Source organism: Ranitomeya imitator, chromosome 4 (genome assembly GCF_032444005.1).
Source record: "Ranitomeya imitator isolate aRanImi1 chromosome 4, aRanImi1.pri, whole genome shotgun sequence".
In the NCBI taxonomy this organism is placed as follows: Eukaryota; Metazoa; Chordata; class Amphibia; order Anura; family Dendrobatidae; genus Ranitomeya; species Ranitomeya imitator.
This window is the reverse complement of record NC_091285.1, coordinates 244,853,094-244,878,184: the sequence shown is the minus strand read 5'-3', so window position 1 is coordinate 244,878,184 and position 25,091 is coordinate 244,853,094. Positions and strand designations below refer to the sequence as shown.

At 42.8% G+C, this 25,091-nt stretch overlaps 1 protein-coding gene across 6 annotated transcripts in view; it reads left to right on the top strand.

Moving 5' to 3' along the window:
- CFAP54 (cilia and flagella associated protein 54) overlaps positions 1-25,091 on the top strand; it is a 752,512-nt gene that overhangs the window by 73,432 nt on the left and 653,989 nt on the right. For all 6 annotated transcript variants that reach the window (XM_069764454.1, XM_069764457.1, XM_069764455.1 and 3 more), the window contains one exon: positions 11,828-11,940. In XM_069764454.1, the coding sequence (XP_069620555.1) occupies positions 11,828-11,940 (113 nt within the window). The remainder of the gene's footprint in view (positions 1-11,827; positions 11,941-25,091) is intronic.

The following is a 25,091-nucleotide window of genomic DNA, read 5'->3' as shown; positions in this document are numbered from 1 at the left end:
GGTCCAATTTCTCCTGCTACCCTTTGGAAAATAAAAAATTCGGGGCTAAAACATATTTTTTGTGGGAAAAAAAAAGATTTTTTATTTTCACGGCTCTGCGTTATAAACTGTAGTGAAACACTTGGGGGTTCAAAGTTCTCACAACACATCTAGATTAGTTCCCTGGGGGGTCTAGTTTCCAATATGGGGTCACTTGTGGGGGGTTTCTACTGTTTAGGTACATTAGGGGTTCTGCAAACGCAATGTGACGTCTGCAGACCATTCCATCTAAGTCTGCATTCCAAATGGCGCTCCTTCCCTTCCGAGCTCTGCCATGCGCTCAAACGTTGGTTTCCCCCAACATACGGGGTATCAGCGTACTCAGGACAAATTGGACAACAACTTTTGGGGTCGAATTTCTCCTCTTACCCTCGGGAAAATACAAAACTGGGGGCTAAAAAATAATTTTGGGGGGAAAGATTTTTTTTTTTAATTTTCACGGCTCTGCGTTACAAACTGTAGTGAAACACTTGGGGGTTCAAAGCTATCACAACACATCTAGATGAGTTCCTTAGGGGGTCTAGTTTCCAAAATGGTGTCACTTGTGGGAGGTTTCTACTGTTTAGGTACATTAGGGGCTCTGCAAATGCAATGTGACACCTGCAGACCATTCCATCTAAGTCCTCATTCCAAATGGAGCTCCTTCCCTTCCGAGCCCTCCCATGCGCCCAAACAGTGGTTCCCCCCCACATATGGGGTATCAGCGCACTCAGGACAAATTGGACAACAAATTGTGGGGTCGAATTTCTCCTGTTACCCTCGGGAAAATACAAAACTGTGGGCTAAAAAATAATTTTTGTGGGAAAAAATGTTTGTTTTATTTTTACGGCTCTCCATTATAAACTTCTGTGAAGCCCTTGGTGGGTCAAAGCGCTCAGCACACATCTAGATACGTTCCTAAGGGGGTCTACTTTCCAAAATGGTGTCACTTGTGGGGGGTTTCTACTGTTTAGGTACATTAGAGGCTCTGCAAACGCAATGTGACACCTGCAGACCATTCCATCTAAGTCTGCATTCAAATGGCACTCCTTCCCTTCTGAGCCCTCCCATGTGCCCAAACAGTGGTTCCCCCCACATATGGTGTATCATCGCACTCAGGACAAATTGGGCAACAAATTTTGGGGTCCAATTTCTCCTGTTACCCTCAGGAAAATACAAAACTGGGGGCTAAAAAAATAATTTTTGTGGGAAAAAAATTTTGTTTTATTTTTACGCCTCTGCATTATAAACTTCTGTGAAGCACTTGGTGGGTCAAAGTGCTCACCACACCTCTAGATAAGTTCCTTAGGGGGTCTACTTTCCAAAATGGTGTCATTTGTGGGGGGTTTCAATGTTTAGGCACATCAGTGGCTCTTCAAACGCAACATGGCGTCCCATCTCAATTCCTGTCAATTTTGCTTTGAAAAGTCAAACGGCGCTCCTTCCCTTCCGAGCTCTCCCATCCACCCAAACAGTGGTTTACCCCCACATATGGGGTATCAGCGTACTCAGGACAAATTGTACAACAACTTTTGGGGTCCAATTTCTTCTCTTACCCTTGGGAAAATAAAAAATTGGGGGCAAAAAGATAATTTTTGTGAAAAAATATGATTTTTTATTTTTACGGTTCTACATTATAAACTTCTGTGAAGCACTTGGTGGGTCAAAGTGCTCACCACACCTCTAGATAAGTTCCTTAGGGGGTCTACTTTCCAAAATGGTGTCACTTGTGGGGGGTTTCAATGTTTAGCCACATCAGGGGCTCTCCAAACGAAACATGGCGTCCCATCTCAATTCCAGTCAATTTTGCATTGAAAAGTCAAATGGCACTCCTTCGCTTCCGAGCTCTGCCATGCGCCCAAACAGTGGTTTACCCCCACATGTGGGGTATTGGCATACTCAGGACAAATTGTACAACAATGTTTGGGGTCCATTTTCTCCTGTTACCCTTGGTAAAATAAAACAAATTGGAGCTGAATTAAATTTTTGGTGAAAAAAAGTTAAATGTTCATTTTTATTTAAACATTCAAAAAATTCCTGTGAAGCACCAGAAGGGTTAATAAACTTCTTGAATATGGTTTTGAGCACCTTGAGGGGTGTAGTTTTTAGAATGGTGTCACACTTGGGTATTTTCTATCATATAGACCCCTCAAAATGACTTCAAATGAGATGTGGTCCCTAAAATAAAATGGTGTTGTAGAAATGAGAAATTGCTGGTCAACTTTTAACCCTTATAACTCCCTAACAAAAAAAAATTTTGGTTCCAAAATTGTGCTGATGTAAAGTAGACATGTGGGAAATGTTACTTATTAAGTATTTTGTGTGACATATCTCTGTGATTTAATTGCATAAAAATTCAAAGTTGGAAAATTGCGAAATTTTCATAATTTTCGCCAAATTTCCGTTTTTTTCACAAATAAACGCATGTACTATCAAATAATTTTTACCATTGTCATGAAGTACAAAATGTCACGAGAAAACAGTGTCAGAATCACCAGGATCCATTGAAGCGTTCCAGAGTTATAACCTCATAAAGGGACAGTGGTCAGAATTGTAAAAATTGGCCCGGTCATTAACGTGCAAACCACCCTTGGGGGTAAAGGGGTTAAAACCAACATTGCATTGCTGTGAATGCTTAGCCAACTAAGAAAGCAATCACTACCTCCAGATATATACTGCAAAGATATAACAAACTGACCATCACTTCCTAATATAATGAAACAAGTGTGAACAGGTGCAAACTACTGAAACTGTATTATACAGCGCGGAAAATCAGCATAAAACACATTGCATTGTTCAATATTCCATTTACAAGAGATCAATTTGCATTTCCAACATTTTACATGGAAGTGTAGCAATTATAGACAATAATCAATCACCATATTTTTCATGGTGAGAAAAATCCAAATGATTCGGTGTCGATGATCCATTTACTCCAGAGATCGAGGGCAAAGGCAGAGACGCTCCTTCTCGATTAGAGAGTCTGCACCTGTAGCAATGTTTCGGGGATCCTCCTCTTTCTCAAGCACACAATCTTCTCTTCCTTCCTTAAAATGACACATATCATGTGTCACCCTGCACCAATCCTACAAACAGGTATTTAAAGTACATGAAACCATTTATTTTGCTATAGTCAAAACAAAATTTTTGTTATACATAATTATATGCAATCCTTTCTTGATGTGTTCTCATAAATTATAGTATTTATTTATACATACCTTATTTGCTGCATTTAAATTTACACAGGTGCAATAAAACCACATTAAAAAATACATGATTCTATAGAAGAACTCTGATGTTACATTTTTATTCATCCCTTCCGGACTTACTGTATTGATGGAGACTATCCAGAATACCTCTGTTTTCAGTAGTTTTCTTTTAATCTGTTTTGCATCATCCATAACTATCTCCTCCACGATCATCGATTTTAATTCTGACATCCACATTTCCAAAAGTGTTTTGCAACTGTAGTTCCCTAAATTTCTTATCCAATGTCCCTTCATTCTTTTGAAAAGTAAATTGCATTGCTACTATATAGAATACACTAATAAAATGAAGGTACTCAGCACACAAATTGTCAAGGTCACATTGTTGTGGCTGGTGGGCTCACACAAATTGGCCTGGTCGTATTGTTGTGGCTGATGGGCTCACACAAATTGGCCTGCTCGCATTGTTGTGGCTGGTGGGCTCACACAAATTGGCCTGGTCTCAATGTTGTGGCTGATGGGCTCACTAATGCAGTTAACATTTTACGTATACAATTGTTACAGCATGTGGTTGTATTCTTTGTGTATCTAATACAGTCACATCAGTTTGAGACTGTTCACATGTCATTCCGTAAGGAAGTGCTTGACAATTTTGTGTCTTTATAGCTTACAATATATATTGTAAGATGGCCGCCGGACGAGTCCCTGAGGGGAGATATGTGTGATTGCTGCTATTAACTGCGGTGGTGTGAGCTTGGAAGCATGCTCAAGCACATATACTGCTGAGAGAGTTATCGGGCCATTCCATTGCCAGTTTTTATGAGCAGTCATAAGAGATGGGTGGGAATGAATGCTCACATATCCCAACCTCAGGGGCGTGGTTTGGCAGATAAAATGGAGGCTGAGTGTCTCATTCAGGGTCTGGAGCTGGAGATGTGTGGATCTCCTTTATGTTGGTCTGTGCTAAGGCCAGACCTGAGTGGATTATGAACTTTGAATAAACATGTGTGGCCATTGCAGCAATACCGCTTCCTGTACCTACCTCAACCGCAGCTGAGTGAGTACAAACCTCTACAATTGGTTGGAGAAGCATGGCCACGAATCCCAAGGAGCAGTGTAACTGCCGCACACATATCGCATGTCCTGGGTTAAAGCGGCTGCAGGAGCGAAATCTGACAACATGGAGGAATTGATAAAGCAACTTGTGCAGGCTAATAGATATGGCAGCAACAACATTAGCAGATGCAGCAGCAGCATGGGCACCAGATGGAACTCCTAGCGGAGGTGATCCGTGGCAGGGCAACCACGCCAACCCCAAATCCAGTTGATGACTCTCACGTGAGAAAGACCGTAAGAAGAGCATTGCAAAAGATGACCCGTGTGATGACGTCAAGGCGTTCCTGGCGATGTTTGAAAGGGTGGCAGAGCTGGAGAAATTGCCTCCGGAGCAGTGGGCGAAGGTTCTGGCGCCATATTTGACAGGTGAACCACAGAAGGCTTATTATAACTTGGCGTTGCAGGACGCAAAAGAGTATGCCAAGTTAAAGGCTGAAATCTTGGCATGCCTAGGAGTGACTCTGACTGTCAGGGCGCAATGGGTGCACCAGTGGGCCTATCACAGTGACAAACCTCCCTGGTCTCAAATGTTTGACCTCCTACACCTGGTCCAAAATGGTTGCAACCTAAATCCTCCTCCCCAGCGCAGATGGTAGAAAGGTTGTCATGGACAGGTTAATACACTCCATACCAAGGCCGATGTAATCCTGGGTTGCCCAGGGAGATCCCCATTATGCCCATGAGCCTGGTGGAGAATTATCAGGCTGTCGAAAGTTCCTTGGGGAAGCAAGGGGTCGGAGCATCTGCATACTGGGGTTCCCAAAGGTGGGCAGACACCAAAGATGGGGGGGACGTCCAAGAACCCAGGAGGTATCTGAGTCAAAGGTCCCGTCCAATAGTATAATTTGTTGGAGGTGTCATACCCCAGGTCACATAGTCGCTCGTTGCTCCATGATCACCGAGACAATGGACTACAGCATAGGATGGCGCTGCTCATATTTTGCATATCCCGCCTGCAGTGCTGTCCCTCAACAAGGCGAGGGACCGCAGGCATGCCCCGTAACAGTAACCAGGGTGCAAATGACTGGTCTGCTGGACTCTAAGAGTTTGGGAACCCTAGTGAGGGCCACAATTCCCCATCGGCTGATTCCTGGAAAGAGGGTGGGTGTCCGCTGTATCCATGGCGACACTAAGGACTTCACTGTGGCCCAAATGGTCATAAACACAAACTATTTCACCAAGTCCCATGAGATCAGCGTGGTCAAGGACCTATTGAACCCTATAATAATAGGGCAGGACTTTACATTATTTTGGGACTTGTGGGGGAAAGAGAGGACATCTGGTTGTCCGGACAACAGCCAGTTGGCTCTTAAAGAAACCTTGTCACAGGCTGCAGAAGACAGGTTTCCATTTTGTGTGCTGGGTGGCGATGAGGATGAGGCAACATCCATTGAGGCCAACATCCCTGATCTGGAAGTGTCCGGGGCAAACTTTGGAACCGCCCAACTCAGGAATTTACCTCTAAAAGGGGCATTTGATAATGTAACGGTACTTAATGGTGTTGCTCAAGACACCTGATACCCACATTTTGCCATGAACGGGGAGGTGATATATCGGGTCACCAAGCTGAGAGGGGAGGTAATTGAGAAGTGTCTGGTGCCAAGGCCGTACAGACACAGGGTGTTAGACATGGTCCATACAAATGTGTTATGTGGTCACCTGGGCGTAGGAAAGGATCCTCCAGAGGTTCTCTTGGCCCGGTTGACGCCGTGATATTGTGAATTTCTGTAGGTCCTGTCCCACCTGCCAGCTGACTTCCCCAGTTGCCCATTTTCATAGCCCCTTAGTGCCAGTGCCCACTTTCGAGGTGCCACTTGATCGCATAGCCATGGATCTACTGGGACCCCTGTCCAAGTCTGCCAGAGGACATCAGTATACCTTGGTGGTTATGGACTATGCTACGTGATACCCGTAGGCCATTCCACTACGTAACTCCTCCGCTAAGTGGAGAGTTGGTCCATGTCTTCTCTAAAATGGGTCAAAAGTGATGAAGGAGTTGTGCAAAACCCTGCAAATCACACAACTCCGAACCTCAGTCTACCATCCACAGATGGATGGCTTGGTAGAAATGTTCAATAAAACCTTGAAGGCCATGTTGAAGAAGGTCGTAGAGATGGACAGCAGGGACTTGGATTGTCCACTACTGTACCTCCTTTTCTCCATCAGAGAAGTCCCACAGGCCTCTACTGGGTTCTCCCCTTCTGAACTCCTGTATGGCCAACACCCCAGTGAGCTCCTCGACGTAGCAAAAGAGTCATGGGAGGCAGAGTCTACACCCTATCAGAGTGTGATCGAGCACGTGGCCCATATGCAAGCGAGAATTGCCAAGATGATGTCCCTCATAAGAGAACACCTTCACAAAGCACAACAGGCGCAGTCAAGGGTGTACAATAGGTCGGTGAGGGTGAGACACTTCTACCCTGGGGATCAAGTACTTGAGCTGGTGCCCACGGTGGAGACCAAAGTCCTGGCCAAGTGGCAGGGTCCCTATGAGGTGGTGGATAAAGTTGTTGATGTCAACTAGAAAGTTCACCAAGCGGGGGAGCAGATGCCCTACCATGTGTACTACGTGAACCTGATTAAACCGTGGCAGGACAGAGAACCTGTGGAAGCTCCTTGTCTGCTGGCCAAGTCCTTTGTCAGTGCTTAGGATGTTAATGTAGCAAACACCTCGTCCTGCTCGCAGAAGCAGCTTTGCAGAGAGTTGCTACAGCGTAACAGAGACCTGTTCTCAGAACTTCCAGGTTGTACGAAGATCATAGAGTATGAGGTCCTGTTGGATCCTCTTGTCCGGGTCAACTTGAAGCATTATTGGATTCCCGAAGCACGCCGAGAGGTGATCTCAAAGGAGGTGAAGCGGATGCTGAACCTGGAACTCATCGAGGAATCCAAGAGTGGCCAGTCCAATCCAATAGTCTTAGTGCCGAAACCATATGGGGAATGGCGGTTTTGCAATGACTATAGAAAGCTAAATGAGGTTTCTAAGTCTGATGCATACCCAATGCCACGGGTCGATGAGTTATTTGAGAGGCTGGGGCTGGCTCGGTATATTACTACCCTTGACCTCACAAAAGGGTATTTGCAAATTTCAATGTGCTAAGACACCAAGGAGAAGACTGCCTTTTCAACGCCAGATGGATGCTTCCAATACACAAGGATGCCGTTTGGGTTACAAAGCACTCCAGCCACATTCCAGAGAGCCATGGTCCGGATCCTAGCTCGACGCAAGAGGTACGCAGTGGCCTACCTGGATGACTTTGTGATCTTCAGCCAGGATTGGGGAAACCATCTGAGCAATGCCCTTGCGATATTTGAAGCTCTATAGAAGACAGGCTTTTCCATAAACCCTAAGAAATGTGCCTTGGGAATAGAGGAAACAAAATACTTGGGCTGTGTTGTAGGCAGGGGCGAAATAATGCCCCAGATAAACAAAGTTGAGGCAATACAGGGCTGGCCCCAACCCCTCTCAAAGAAACAGGTCAGGGCGTTCCTGGGCATTGAGGGCTCTTACCAACGGTTTATCCCAAACTTCGCCATGGTAGCTGCTTCTCTGACAGAACTCCTTAAAGGGACAAAGTCGGCTATGGCTGAGTGGTCTTCAGAAGCTGAGACGGCCTTCCAGGAACTGAAGCTGACCCTGTGTAAACAGCCTGTGCTGGTAGCACCCGATTTCTCCAAGGAGTTTGTGGTCCAGACTGACGTGTCGGATGTTGAGCTGAGCACTGTCTTATCTGAAGAGGTGAACGGGGAAGCACACCCCATAATGTATCTTAGCCGGAAGTTGTCATCCTGCAATAAAAATTATTCCATAGTGGAGAAGGAATGTTTAGCCATCACGTGGGTGTTGGACTCTCTAAGGTACTTCCTCTTAGGCAGGAGGTTCAGACTAGTGTAAGACCATGCCCCACTGAAATGGATGAGGGAGAAGAAATGGAACAATGCCCGAGTGACCAGGTAGTTCCTAGCACTTCAGGATTTTGACTTCCATGTGGAGCATAGTCCAGGGAAACTGCATGACTGTTAGAACCTGTTTTGTTTTTGACCATCCGCCATTTTGTTGATGTTTCTGGCTGCTGGTCTTTATCCCCTGGTGCTGGGTTGTCTTAGGTCAGGTGATTGTATCACCCTTTATTACCCAGCACCTGCCTCCCAGTCCTTGCTGGACAAGTGTTAATCCGCTAGAGTTCTGGCTAGGTGCTTTGATAGCTTTCTGTGTTTGATATTGTGCAGTTCTGGGACCACTGGTTCTGCTATCTTTAGTTTCTGTTTTCAGTTGGTTTCTGCAGCATTCTCTGTGTTTTACATAGTAACATAGTAACATAGTTAGTAAGGCCGAAAAAAGACATTTGTCCATCCAGTTCAGCCTATATTCCATCATAATAAATCCCCAGATCTACGTCCTTCTACAGAACCTAATTGTATGATACAATATTGTTCTGCTCCAGGAAGACATCCAGGCCTCTCTTGAACCCCTCGACTGAGTTCGCCATCACCACCTCCTCAGGAAAGCAATTCCAGATTCTCACTGCCCTAACAGTAAAGAATCCTCTTCTATGTTGGTGGAAAAACCTTCTCTCCTCCAGACGCAAAGAATGCCCCCTTGTGCCCGTCACCTTCCTTGGTATAAACAGATCCTCAGCGAGATATTTGTATTGTCCTCTTATATACTTATACATGGTTATTAGATCGCCCCTCAGTCGTCTTTTTTCTAGACTAAATAATCCTAATTTTGCTAATCTATCTGGGTATTGTAGTTCTCCCATCCCCTTTATTAATTTTGTTGCCCTCCTTTGTACTCTCTCTAGTTCCATTATATCCTTCCTGAGCACCGGTGCCCAAAACTGGACACAGTACTCCATGTGCGGTCTAACTAGGGATTTGTACAGAGGCAGTATAATGCTCTCATCATGTGTATCCAGACCTCTTTTAATGCACCCCATGATCCTGTTTGCCTTGGCAGCTGCTGCCTGGCACTGGCTGCTCCAGGTAAGTTTATCATTAACTAGGATCCCCAAGTCCTTCTCCCTGTCAGATTTACCCAGTGGTTTCCCATTCAGTGTGTAATGGTGACATTAATTCCTTCTTCCCATGTGTATAACCTTACATTTATCATTGTTAAACCTCATCTGCCACCTTTCAGCCCAAGTTTCCAACTTATCCAGATCCATCTGTAGCAGAATACTATCTTCTCTTGTATTAACTGCTTTACATAGTTTTGTATCATCTGCAAATATCGATATTTTACTGTGTAAACCTTCTACCAGATCATTAATGAATATGTTGAAGAGAACAGGTCCCAATACTGACCCCTGCGGTACCCCACTGGTCACAGCGACCCAGTTAGAGACTATACCATTTATAACCACCCTCTGCTTTCTATCACTAAGCCAGTTACTAACCCATTTACACACAATTTCCCCCAGACCAAGCATTCTCATTTTGTGTACCAACCTCTTGTGCGGCACGGTATCAAATGCTTTGGAAAAATCGAGATATACCACGTCCAATGACTCACCGTGGTCCAGCCTATAGCTTACCTCTTCATAAAAACTGATTAGATTGGTTTGACAGGAGCGATTTCTCATAAACCCATGCTGATATGGAGTTAAACAGTTATTCTCATTGAGATAATCCAGAATAACATCCCTCAGAAACCCTTCAAATATTTTACCAACAATAGAGGTTAGACTTACTGGCCTATAATTTCCAGGTTCACTTTTAGAGCCCTTTTTGAATATTGGCACCACATTTGCTATGCGCCAATCCTGCGGAACAGACCCTGTCGCTATAGAGTCCCTAAAAATAAGAAATAATGGTTTATCTATTACATTACTTAGTTCTCTTAGTACTCGTGGGTGTATGCCATCCGGACCCGGAGATTTATCTATTTTAATCTTATTTAGCCGGTTTCGCACCTCTTCTTGGGTTAGATTGGTGACCCTTAATATAGGGTTTTCATTGTTTCTTGGGATTTCACCTAGCATTTCATTTTCCACCGTGAATACCGTGGAGAAGAAGGTGTTTAATATGTTAGCTTTTTCCTCGTCATCTACAACCATTCTTTCCTCACTATTTTTTTTTTTTTTTCTATTAGGAGGTGACCTGTTTTTATACCCAGTCCTTAGATCTTTTAGAGACCTCCTTCCTCCTATCTATAGGTCTTCGCTGAGATTAACCTAGGATCATCGGTGGGTCTATTTGCAAGGAATGGGTCGCCCACTCCATCATAGGGTATCAGCCTAGTCATAGTGCAGGGTCAGTTTTCCCCCTTCTATCCTAGTTTTGTGTTGCAGTTCCGTAACAGTGGCAATACTGACGCTTTGTCGAGAATCCACTGTTTGATAGCAGAAGATGCCAAGCCCCCGGCTTTGGGCAGAGAGGGAGGGTATGTAAGATGGCTGCTGGATGGACGGGTCCTTGAGGGGAGATATATGTCATCGTAGCTATTAGCTGTGGTGATGTGCGCTCGGAAGCATGCTCAAGCATATATAGTGCTGAGAGAGTTATCAGGCCATTCCAGGGCCAGGTTTTATGAGCAGTCATAAGAGATGGATAGGAATGACTGCTTACATATCCCAACCCCAGGGGCGTGGTTTGGCAGATAAAATGGAGGCCGAGTTTCTCATTCAGGGTCTGGAGCTAGAGATGTGTGGATCTCCTTTCTGTTGGTCTGTGCTAAGACCTAATGAACTGGACACTATCCTGAGCAGGCAGACCCGCTGTATGTTGCATGGACTTTTTACTTATGTTTTCACTCTGTGCAGAAAAGGCTGTGTTTTTGTTTTGCCATCCTGAGCGGTTTTTGAACTTTGAATAAAGTTGCCTGGACATTGCAACAATACCGCTTCCTGCGCCTACCTCAACAGCAGCTGAGTGAGTACAAACCTCTACAATATCTATATGTTCTCATTGCCCTAGAACACATTTTCTACTGTGAAAAGATGTCTTGCACCCATTGGCATGCTGTCACATGGGCACTATATTGCAGCAAATTAGCTGAGGAAAGCAAGGTGCACAGCTCCTCTGAGAGAGGAACCTTCTTCTTTTTGTCTGCCCTGTTTGTAATGAAAAAATAACAATTCCCTATAACAGAATACATCTGCATCTGTGCTTCACTTTCACAATTCTGTGTCTGAATGTTAGTCATACATTTCCTTAGTCTGTAACCAAAGGAGCAGACTAAAGAGCGTGCAACATAACTGATGACTTAATCGTGTACAATAAGATAAATGTACTGCAAAAAGAAATAAATCATCTCACAACAAACGTTCGCCAAGCATCCTTGAAGATTCACAAGATGCCAGACACTGCCAAAGGCAGCATTACATTGTCTAGAATTAGTTTAAATGTTCCTACTGCCACGTACAATTCACACCGGACTGATGATATATTGATAACAGTGCTGTGAAACGCAGCAGAGCTCTCTGTTGTTCTCTATGAGCATTTAGAGATCTGCATTGCTTTGTCTCTTTTTGTGTCTCTTTCAGAAAAGGATGCCATGTCTGCAGAAGCCGTTGTCAAGTTTTCAAAACTGGCATTTAGCTATGAACACTGGGAAGCATTTGATGCCATTATAGCACCATTATATTCATTCCTACAGGTAGTACAAGAGTCTAGAATTGATATCAGTAATTATAATTATGAAGATATTATATAGCAGTACAGTATTTCCTCCATTTCCTGCAATGTTTAGCAGTGTTTGGCCATGTTCACACATTCCTGTTTTGCTGCATTTTTTTTCTACAGCTAAAACCTGATCACTTGGCAGTAAAAAAAAAAAAAAAAGCTGCAGCCAAAAGGCAGGTTTTGTGGCTTTTCTTGGTGCGTTCTTCAGGATCCCCAAGTTCAGCTTTGTTGCCACCATACAGGCTTGACCAATGCAAGGTGTTAGGTCACCAATGCAAGACATATGTGAAACCATAAAACATTTTGGGGAAAAAGTGCAATTTGGTCAAATTATTTAGGGGAAATTTTTTTTATGTATGAAAAGATAGTGACTATTCTGAACAAAACAGTTGGATTTATGTATGAAGTGGCCCTGAGCTAAGGTTATACCAGTTCATAAATGGATACATGATTGCAAATGTAAAAACAGTGGGTGAAGTTGAATTGGTCAGGCATTGTTTTCTTAAAGGGAACCTGTCAGGTCCCCCGTGCCCTCCAATCCAGGAGCATTCAGCTATGTGTGATTAAATTTCCTCCCTAGTCATCCCTGTATAACATAATTCAGTTAAATAAATGCTTTAAAAAAGTAGGTATAACCTCCGCTTTCCCTATGCTAATGAGGGCTTTGACTAGTCAATGGGGTGTTACTTCTCCAGACTAGCCAGCCCTCTTTCCATGTTATCACTACCCTGTGGGCATCTTAAAATAATTTGAACTAGCCAGCCTCATTGCCAGCTCATTCAAATCTGGGCAGGCGTGCCGCTCATTCACGCTTGCAGGTTTCATAGGCGCGCACTGCGTATGACAGGAAGCCATCTTTTGAAACGGAGTGACGCTACCGAAATGAGTGGCATGCATGCGCAGATTTGCATGATCTGGCAATGTGGTCTGCTCGTGCAAATTATATCATCACGCCCACCGGGGAGTTATAACATGTAAAGAGAGCTGACTAGTCTGGAGAACTAACTCCCCATCAACTAACTACCGATCGATCAAACCGCTGCATGACCAGCTCTATCCTCATCTACTGTATCCTCTCTCCTCCTGTACCAGTTATGACTTGTAATGTTTAAGATTATTGTACTTGTTTTTATTATGTATACCCCTCCTCACATGTAAAGCGCCATGGAATAAATGGCGCTATAACAATAAATAATAATAATAACTAGTCAAAGCCCTCGTTAGCTTAGGAAAAGAGGAGGTTATAAATGCTTTTTTAAAGGATTTAACCCCTTCACGACCTTGGATGTACTCAGTCCATCATGGTCAGCTGGTACTTACTAAACTTGGACATTGAGTACGTCCAGGTGATTTTGCGGGCACAGGAGCTCTGTGCGCGCTCTGCCGCCAGGTGATCAGCTGATAATGCTGCGATTGCCTTACATGGCAGGGGTTCCCTCTGCCCACTGATCGGTGCCCCCCGCAACTTCATTGCTGGAGTCTGATCGTTGCCATGGTCTCAGCGCTGAGATCTCATCTCCTGAGGTCTTGCTGCCGAGATCTCCATCTGCCCATGCGCCGCCACCTTGGTGCCATTTTCCCACACAGGAAACCATGGAACTGCGGGGGGCTCTGGCCTTTCACAAAATGTCGGCAGAGCCCCCTGCAGCACCAGAGACACACACAGCAGCACCGGACACACCTGCAGCACCGCCGGGCACTCACAGCAGCACCAGACACCCCCTCATCCCAGCCTGTAGCCACAGTACCGAATTTGGGGGAAAAAAGTGTGTCTTATAATCCGAAAAATGCTGTAAATGTTTTATTAATGTAATCATACTGACCCATAGAATAAAGCTGCCTTATCAATTTTACCACACGCAGAAAGGCATAAAACCCCTCCAAAAAAAACAATTCCTGAATTGCTGGTATTTGCTCATTCTGCCTCCCAGAATAGAAAGCAATAAAAATATTATGTGACCAAAAACAGTACCAATAAAAAGTCAATTCATCCCATAAAAAAACAAGCTGTCACATGAATGTCGGCAGAAATATGGAAAAATTATAGCTCTCAAAATATGGTGATGGAAAAACTATTTTTTTTTCAATAAAAAGCATTTTTTAGTGTTTGAGAACAGCCAAACAGAAAAACCCGATATAAATCTGATATCGCTGTAATCGCACCGAGCCAAAGAATAAAGTCTAATCACTTATACCACACGAGGAACGGCATAAAAAATAAATAAAATTAATTCTTCTCCTGCTGTTCATTTTTTTCATTCAGCCTTCCAGAGATCGCAGTAAGGTGCACATTTATCCTCCTCTCTGCGCTGAGTAAGTACACCAGGGTTTCCATGTAAAGCTTTGAAATATGTGATTCAGACGGAACCCCCGGCGGAAGATTCCCTATAATCAGGAAGATGGAGTCACTGTGGACACTGTCTGGTCTGTGATCTGGCAGGGTCTTTTTAGGCATTTATAAAGCCTGGTCCGCCACAGTTTTGTGCACTCCTGAAAAGGAGACCGCTGAATAGAGGCTTGATGGAGTCCTGAGTAAGTCTGCGGCCTCATTATAGTATATGGATCCCTCAGGGGTTTCATCTGTATCACGTCACTTGGATATTTAGATGGAAACTCCAAAGCAAGTGCTCAGCGTAGAGCGCCGGATAAATTTGATCCCAAACGTTATGTAAAATGTTCCCAATAAAAGCTTCAACTCAATCCACAAAAATAGCAAATCCTCACTGGGGTCCATCACCTGTCAATGGAAATATAGGGGGCTTCCACGTTGCTGGTAGTACAAAGGCTTTGGAAAAGCGCTGTGGCTCCTCGCACCCCAAAAGGAATCCAGCAAATTCTGCGCTCCCAGGTCCAAATGCCCCCTCCCTTCTGATTCCTAGTATGCCTAAGCCACATTTAACGTCAACATGCTTGGCATTTCTGTAGTGATGAGAGCCTGCCTAATTTACGGGTGCGTGTCTTCAGAAGCACAAGCTGAGCATAACGTACTGGTCCCTACAATATACTGGTCACTACAATATACTGTTCACTACAATATACTGGTCACTATAACGTACTGGTCACTACAATGTCAGTTTGCAATTTACTCAGTATCATCCACTGCTGCTTGTTTCTGGAAAACACCAATGGAGTCAAAATCGTCACTACACCTTTAGATAAATTTCCAAAGGGGTATAATTTCCAAAATGGGGTCACTTGAGGCGGAATTCTGCTCTTCTAGCCAGGGTGGATTTGATTTAAATCTAACTGATTTAAATCACGATTTAAATCACGATTTAAATCACTAGTCAGTAAGGCTTGATTTAAATCAGTGATTTAAATCAAAGTTTCTACCTAAACTAGTTCTTGCTACTTTAACATGCAAGTAGATGAAGATTTTTAGAATCACTTTTTATATTACTTTTTTCTCCCCAGTTTAATGGGTTAATCATTCATATTTGGACACCACTGTTCTGTTGTACTTAGGAAGGAGAAAAATAATCCTGACCTTAATAACAATTTAAATAGATTTATTCAACTGAAACAATAACAACATTACAGCATAAGTTATTTGCTTAAACAAACATCCATGTTTGTTAACTAATTTGGCTAAACAAAATATATATATATATTATAAGAAACATAGACTGTCAGCCCAGCCGACACATGAAAAACTTAAATACTACTGTCCCTGCTGTCCTCTGTAGCTCACTTGTCGTCATCTTCATCATCATCATCTTCTTCTTTGTTCCTATTCATAATCTGGAAAAGAAAAACAAGCTTTCCTGCTTTATTGGGTCCCAACCGATTTCTCAATTTAGAATGAATGAGTCCAAAGGAAGAGAATATTCTTTCAACGCCTGCAGAAGAAGCTACTGCTGTTAAAAGTGAAATCATTACTTGAACAGTCTCTAAATCCAAGCGCTTAAAGGGACACTGTCACCTGAATTTGGAGGGAATAATCTTCAGCCATGGAGGCGGGGTTTTTGGGTGTTTGATTCACCCTTTCCTTACCTGCTGGCTGCATGCTGGCTAAAATATTGGATTGAAGTTCATTCTCTGTCCTCCATAGTACACGCCTGCGCAAGGCAAGATTGCCTTCTGCAGGCATGTACTACGGAGGACAGAGAATGAACTTCAATCCAATTTTGCAGCCAGTATGCAGCCAGCGGGTAAGGAAAGGGTGAATAAAACACCCAAAAACCCCGCCTCCATGGCTGAAGATTGTTCCCTCCAAATTCAGGTGACCGTGTCCCTTTAAGTGACTTCCACCAGTTTACTGGTGTGACCTTCCTTAAAATATCTTCAGCAAACATATATTTCTTGAATGGTTCCCCCTTAGCTCTGAAGTTTATTATAGTTGGCATTAAAGATGGATGATTGCTGGATACCCATGTCATAGCTAACTCCTCTTCCTCAGCACTTAGGTTTTGACCCTGATATTGGATATTGACAATATTTGCCAAAAAATGAGCTGGAGTCAGTGCTTGTCCCATTCGTTTGTTTACTGCTTGTAATTTAATTCTGTCCATGTGTAGTTCTGTTTTTAAGTGTTCACTCAGTTCCTTCCAAATTTCAACAGCATCCGCAATAAAACAGCTATTTTTCTGTATTTTGTTTAAAGCTTGAGAGATGGGTTTCAGGAAGCTCAGCATATGTTCAACATTTCTCTTAAGCCCAATGTTGAGGATTTTGGCCGTGACAGTGCCATCTATTTTATCTCGATTTTCTTCACAAAGTGTCATCAGAATAGGCCAGTTTTTGATATACTGCTCAAAACAGTCCACCACAGAGTTCCATCTAACATCTTGTGGAGTATTCTGCTGTGTGTGCATTTGCTGACGTATCAGTTGTTTGTGCAAGGAAGACTTTACCTTCTTCTGTTGTTATACAAGCACATACAATAGGATCATTGTGGACATTACTCCACCCATCAATACTTAGGTTAACAATTTTACCCTCCAGAGCTGTTGCACATTGCTCCATTTCTCTGTCATACACTTGATCCAGCAGTTTCCCTGCAACATCAGCTCTGCTGGGTGGACTGTATCCTGGTCTCAGTGACTGAACCATATTAATGAAATGTGGGTTCTCAGTCAGACGGAAAGAAGAGTTCGTTGCATAAATAAACTGGGCAATTTTTTCATCAATCAACTCTTTTTCTAATCTGCTAGTTCTTATCACAAACCTATCTATGGTGGTTCCAGGAGGTAAAGGTTTTTTCTTCCTTTTGGGTGATGGTGATATGTGGCTGTGGGTGTCTGATGATGATGCTGCTGCTAATGAAGCACTATCCTGGATGGATAACTCTGAAACTGTAGAACAGGATGATGGTGATCTTGGAGGTGGATAGTTTCCAGAATCCATGAATTCCCCTAAACAAAAAAAGTCAATGCTCTTATTTTATTGTTTATACAATTTCTGCTTATTGTACACAACACATCACTGCCCCTGCCCCAAAAGGAATATTTGTTTTTCTTCATAACTGTACCAAATGACAGTAACATGCAGTAATAATGAGAAATATAATTTTTCTCACACATGACAGTTCAGTTTTTAGAAATAGGATTCAATAAAAATGTTTACCAACCTGAAGATCCTGCCTGTTCTTTGGTCATCTTCATCACCGCACTTCTCATGATGTTGCCTCATTCGCGCCGCCAGGCCTTGCATCTCTTTGTTGCATCGTTTGCATTTTGCGCGCATGCCTGCCTTACCGATAGGCGAAGGAGCTTCATTATAATATTCCCAAACTGGGTCTCTTTTACGGCCTGCTGCCATTATAAGGAAAGAATGTAATAAACTTCAGATCGTACACACAAACCGATCCAGACTTGTCTGTCTGTGGCTATGCTGCAGTATTGTGCTCAAAGTTTCACTTTCATTTTCTTGTCTGCTTGCCCTTCCTCCTCCTCACATTTATATTCACATTCTTCTTGTGTTGTGCAGATCTATTCCACTCCAAACAATCAGAAACATATTGTCTAACTTCTTGGACTTGGCACTGAAGGGGTTGATTCTGTATTCATAGGTTTGTAGAACAATAGGATTAAGGTCTTTTTCTCAACTCTGTTCATGTTGTAACATTTTTGCTGTGAAGAAGAGGCTGGGACCTCTGCGGAGTCAAATTCAGTTTTGAGAACTGCATAAGTAAAGCGAGCGTCTGTGATAATATAGGAGAGAAACTGCCCACTAATCCTACAGAAACCTCTGGAAGAGCATGGCATTGTGAATGTTACACATATACAGCCTTTATTCTACTGAGTTAAACAACTCAGCTTTATCTCATGATGGAAGAACCTTTGGATGGTAAAATATTTTCCTCAAAAAGCAGTTTATTGAAAAAAATCCGATTTAAATCAAAAAAATCCGATTTAAATAAAAAAAATCCGCTTTAAATAAAAAAAATCCGATTTTTTTTTTTTTAATTTTTAAAAAAAAAAAACCATTGATTTTTATCCACCCTGCTTCTAGCACTTAGGGGCTCTGTATATTGAGTCTGCAAACTATTATAGGAAGATTTGGGCTCCAGGAAGCAAATAGCGCTCTTTCCCTCCCGGGTCTCGCTGTGTGGCTATGCAGTACTGTATAGCCACATATGGGGTGTTTCTACATTCAGCAGAAATTGTGGGACAAATTTTGGTGTCATTTTTACCCATTTCTGATTGTGAAAATGTAAAATCTTGAGCTAAAACATAATTTTTATGGTAAAAATGTAATTATTTTTTCTTCACTGCCCTATGGTATAAAATTCTGTGACACACCTGTGGTGTCAATATGATCACTGCAACCCTAGATTAATTCATGAAGTGGTGTAGGTTGTAAAATGGGGTCACTTATGAGAAGTTCTCCTATTCTGGCAGCTCTCCCAGTAGGTCATGGCACCCACAAAGTATAACCGTAAAATCTGCACTATAATATGGCGCTACTTCCCTTCTGAGCTTTGCACTGTGCCTGAAAAGTATTTTCCATTTACATGAAGGGTATTGGCGCACTCAGTAGAAATTTTTACCACAAACATGTCAATTTTTACCTATTAACCCTAAGAATAATTAAAAACTTGGGGCTAAAACTACTTTTTAGTGGTAAGAATGTAATTATTCTTTCACCACCCAATAGTATAAAATTCTGTGAGGCACATGTGGTGTCAATATGATCACCTAGATGAATTCAGTGGGGTATGTAGTTTGAAAATAAATATGCGGGGCTTTCTGCTTTTACGGCACCTCAGGGGCTCTACCAATGTGACATGGCACCCTCAAACCATTTCAGCAAAATCTGTACTCCAATATGGAGCTTTGCAATGTGTCTCAAAAATAGTATTCAACCACATATGGAGTATTGGCGTACTCAGGAGAAATTGCACAATAAATTTTGGGGTCCATTTTCTCCTGCTGTCCATCTGAAAATTAAAAAATTGGGGCTAAAACAACAGTTTTGTAGGGAAAATGTTTTCTTAATTTTCACTGATCAACGTTGTAAAATTCTGTGAAGCACCATGTCTATATAAATTCCTTGAGGGGTCTAGTTTACAAAATGGGGTCACTGAGGGGGTTTTCCACTGTTTAGGCATACCAGGAGCTTTCCAAACACAACATGACACCCGCACACATTTCCATCAAGCCTGCATTTCAAAACGTCACTCCTTCCTTTCTGAGCCCTGCCTTGTTCCCAAACAGTAGTCTTTGCCCACATACAGGGTATCTGTGAACTCCTGAGAAATTACACAACAATTTGCATCATACAGTTTCTCCTGTTACCCTTGTGAAAGTAAAAAAATGAGACTAAAATATATATATTTTTTAATGAAAATTTGATTTTTTTTAACAGTTCTGTGAATCACCTAGTGGTTCAAGGTGCTCACCACACATCTTGATACATTCCTTGAGGGGTCTAGTTTCCAAATTGGGTTCACTTTTGAAGGGTTACTACTGTTTAGGCATATCAGGGGCATGACATTCATGACTGTTTCCAACAAATTTTGATTTCAAAAAGTCAAAAACAGTAGTTTTCCTCCTTATATAGGGTATCGGCGTACTCGGGAGAAATTGCACAGCAAATTGTATGGTGCATTTTTCCTGTTACCCTTTTATTTAAAAAAATGGCTTATATAACATTTTTGTGGGAAAACATTTGATTTTTTTTATTTATTTTCGCAGGTTAACATTTCAAACTTCTGTGAAGTACCTGGGGGTTCAATATGCTCCCCACACATCTAGATACATTTCTGGTGGAGTCTAGTTTCCAAAATTGTGCCACTTGTGGGGGTTACATCTAGGAATCTCCAAGCGTGGCATGGCGTGCGCTAATGATTTCAGACAATTTTGCATTCAAAAAGTCAAACGCTGTTCTTTCTCTTCTGAGCCCTGCCGTGCGCCCAACAGTACTTTTCCCCATGTATGGAGTATCGGCGTATTCAGGAGAAATTGCACAAGTTTTGGGTTAATTTTTCCTGTTACCCTTGTGAAAATAAAAAAATTAGGCTAAAAGAACATTTTTGTGGAAAAATGTTATTTTTTGTTATCATAGATCAACATTTCAAACTTCTGTGAAACACCTGGAGGTTTAAGATGCTCACCAATGACCTTGGTAGGACGTTGCTTACTTTAATACAAATCACCAAACTTTTTAAATCTGATCAGTGTCACTTTAACTCTGCAATGCTTCAACGGATCACACTGATTCTGAGATTGTGTTTTTTGTGACCTATTGTACTTCATGATAATGGTAACATTTGTTTTATTTGACTTAGGTTTATTTGTGAAAATATAAGAAATTTGGCAAAAATTTAGAAAATTATGCAATTTTCAAGCTTTTAATTCATATGCCCTTAAAACAGAGTAATGTCACACAAAATAGTTAATTAATAACATTTACCACATGTCTGTTTTACATCAGCATCATTTTTGAAGCATAATTTTTTAGTTAGGAGATTAGAAGGGTTAAAAGTTGATCAACAATTTCAAATTTTTTCAATAAAATGTACAATTTTTAGGGACCACCTCACATTGACTCTGTGGGGCTGAAGTGACTCTGGGGGCCTTATATGAAAGAAAATACCCAACAGTGACACCCTAAAAACTGCACCATTCAAAGTACTCAAAACCACATTCAAAAAGTTTATTAACCCTTCAAGAGTTCAAGTACCTTCAAGGTACTACAGCAATGTGGAAAAAATAAATTAACATTTCACCTTTTTTTAACAAAAATTTAACTTTAGCCCCAAAATTTGAATTTTCACAAGGGTGTGGTGAGCACCTTGAACCATCAGGTAATTCACAGAATTTTATAACGTAGAGCAGTGAAAATAAAACAATTAATATTGTTCCCCAAAAATGTGATTTTTAGCCCCAAACTTTTTATTTTCACAAGTCTAATAGGAAAAAATGGACTCTAGAATTTGTTGTGCAATTTCTCCTGAGTACGCCTATACCCCATATGTGGGGGGATGGAGTATTGTTTGGGCGCATGGCAGAGCTCAGAAGGGAAGGAGCACTGTTTGACTTTTTCAACACAAACATCGCTGGAATTGAGAGCAGATGCCATGTCGTGAGTATAGAGCCCCTGACAGGGGCGGACATACCGCCGGTTCAGCCTGTGCAGCTGCACAGGGGCCCCGAAGGAGAGGGGGCCCGATCAGCTGCTGAAATGTCTTGTATTGTCATAGAGGCAGCGGCAGCATCTCCACTAAGTGGAGAGGAAGGGGGCCGGTACCTGAGTCATTTGCCGTTAGAAAGGGCCCTGCAATCTGCAGCAGACGCTGTAGGGGGCGCTTCCTCTCCTCTTAATGCTGCTGCTGGCTCTAATGATGCAGGTTAGGAGAATCGCAGCATTGCTTTCAGTTCCACTTGCAGGGGGTGGCCCCTGCAAGGGACGCTATGGAAGTTTGCAATCAAACTATTTAGTATAGTTTGATTGCAAACTTCCATAGCATTCCTTGTGCACACACGCTGAGCTGGTCTCTGAAGCTCCTCCTCTGGGCCCTCTCTGCTTGTTGTCACATGCCTGCTGCTCCAGCATCCATCCTGTGCAGAGCTGTCTCCTGCAGCTGCTACAGACCTCAAGGCCTCATCTCTCTCTCTCTTGGAGCACAAGGTGAGGGATGGCTGGGAGTTATCACTGCTGCTGGTTAGTATCTGCAGAGCAGCAGTGTGTCCATGACAGCAGTGACTTAGTGACTGTATGCTCGGTGCTTCCTGGTCGCTGCAGTGAATGGCTGACAAACCTGGTCCTGCACTGATCAGCTAGCAGGGAGCTGCATCACAGGCACTAATTCACTGCTTGTATTGTAATCGCTGACCCCAGATGCCTCCTGCCATTACTGATGCAATATCTCCAGGCTCACAGTGGCCCCTGACCCCAGCCTTCCTCCTGTTCTGTATTTTGTATTGCTGCACTTAATATATACAGTATAATTCTGTATAATATGCGCACACAAACAGTATAGTACACAGATGTGTATTTTATGAGTATATTCCACTTGTGCAAAATCATAAAGAAATCCTCAATATATATAAAACCAATTTTATATTAATTAAAAGCAAGGCAACGGACCCCACCAATAGTGACAAATAACAACAAAAACCCAAACCAAAAAGACAAAAAAGTGCTACTAAAACACCGTAAAACTGATGGGGAATAACTATATCACCCTAGCTGAGGCACCTATATCAGCCCCTACCTAGCTGGGGAGGTAGACACCCTAGGGGGAACGTTGTGGCGCCCCCGCTCCACGATGACTGTCCCTAGGGGCCCTAATATGCCCTGCAGCAGCTAATGAGAGCCTCCACCCAGAAGCTACAGGGTCCTCTAGCACTATACATAGACCAACTGTGCTAGGGAAGACCTAGATCCCCAAAAGAACAAAGTTTTACATAGACACATATGGCGGTAACTGGTGAATGTACTGGATGATAATAGCTCCCCAGTGGACTATTAGAAGTATCTCACATTCATATGGATACACTACTACCGGACATACTTCATTATTTACACAGGCAGGAGCACCAGTGCTGTGTTCCCCTGTTGCATCAGCAGTCTAGATGATAAGCTCCAACAGCATAAATAGTTTCCTATGTATCGATATATATGGAAGCCATCAGGGCTCATCTGTCGGTAAGTCCACTGTGCCTTTGAGGCGTTCACTTTAGATGGCGGTGTGGTGAACAGTGGACTTACCGACAGATGAGTACTGATGGCTTCCATATATATCAGTTCTCATCCTTTTTTTTTTAAATCAGATATTTTTAATTAAACCATAAATATTGCACATAAACAATAAAAGGAATACTTTGTTATCAGCAATATACCAGTGTACAATACTTGTTTTTTTTTTTAAAAAAAGGAAAACATATTTAGTCCCAAACCAAACTCCCACCCCCCTTCCCCCCCCTCTAGAGACCTGTCAAGAGTCGACCCCCCCTACTTTGTCATATATAAAAGTACAAGAAAAGGAAGATGATTTGTCAATAAACCTCCCAATGGAGCACAAGGTCTTTTAAATCACATTGATTCAAGCCACGGGTTCCACAGCCTGTCAAAGAGGTCCGCCTTGCTCCTCCTAACGTAGATACTCCTCTCCAAAGCAATGATATGGTCCACTTGCTTCATAAAGTCTCTTCTTGTTGGTGGCTCTTCTCTAATCCAGAATTTGGCAATCAACTTTCGCGCGATAAATAACAGTCTGGCAATAACCACTTTATACATCTTATCAGTTATGATCTCCTCAACATAGCCCAAAACACATACCAGGGGATCACGCGGCACAGTGCAACCATATGCCAGTCCCACTTTATTCAGCACCACCACCCAGAAGGAGGACAACCTGGGGCACTGCCATAACATATGAAGGATGCCCGCATCGGACTGCGAGCATCTGGGGCATTCTGAACTAGATCTCAATCCGGCTTTGAATAACATATCCGGAGTTCTATATGCCCTATGAATAACAAATAATTGTGATAGCCTCCCAGGCTCGCTCATTGATATTTTGGGCACATAGTCCAGTATTGATTCCCAATGATCATTATCAATTGCCCCAAGGTCCGCCTCCCATTTCGCCCTTGCTCTAATAGGGTGTTCCTCCAAGAAAGAGAACAAAAGGAATTCGTATATTCCCGAGATCACCCCCTTCGTGCCACCCCCTACAAGGATAAAATCTAGCATTAGGTCCACCTGTATTTCAACGGGTCCTCTCCTACACTGTGCCCGATGCGCATGTGAAAGACGGCGGTATTGAAACAACTCAGAGTCCGGTAGTAAAAACTCCTCCTGCAATGCCTCAAAATCTCTAATTCTGCCCTGATGTAGAATCTGGCCCATCCGAGAGATGCCTGCCTCCCTCCAATTATGAAATCCCTCCATCTGTCTAAACTCCTGTAGGACACAGTTATTCCAAATGGGTGAGAATCTAGTGAGTGCGTGCACACCTCTAATCCCCTTAACTTTGTCCCAAACCTTATGGATGAGCCTAATAGTACAGAATTTAGAGCCCTTCTCTCGGAAATGTCCCCCCTCCAGACCCTCACTCAACACCTTCGTCCCAATCAGTGATCTCAGGCTGCAAGGTGCCCGCGTCCCACCTACCACATCTCCCCATCCCTTGAAATGCTGGCACTGTGAAGCCAAAAAATACAACCACGGATTAGGCAGTGCCACCCCTCCCTCCGTCTTTGGTCTCTGTAGAGTTTCCTGTTTAAATCTGGGGCTCTTTCCACCCCAAATCAATTCCCCAAACAAAGATCTAATCCTCTGAAACCTATTCTGCGATATCCATATAGGGGAGTTGTGCAGCACATAAAGTAGTTGTGGCATCACAATCATCTTTATCAAGTTTATCCTGCCGATTACTGATAAATGTAACTTCCTCCACGCCTGGACCTTAGTACGTATCCTCCGCAGAAGAGGTGCCAAATTCAGTTCCTCAAAGCTAGTCAAAGGGAGAGTGATCTGAATCCCCAGGTATTTAAATTTATCAACTAGCTTCAACCTTGTAGAAGAAACCTCCCCACCACCGTCCCCGCTATCCCCATCTATCAACATCATATTCGATTTGTCCCAATTGATCCTTAGGCCCGAGTAACTACCAAATTCCTCAATAATGGCTTCCGTCTTAACCAGGGTCTCCTCAGAATCCTCCAAGAATAG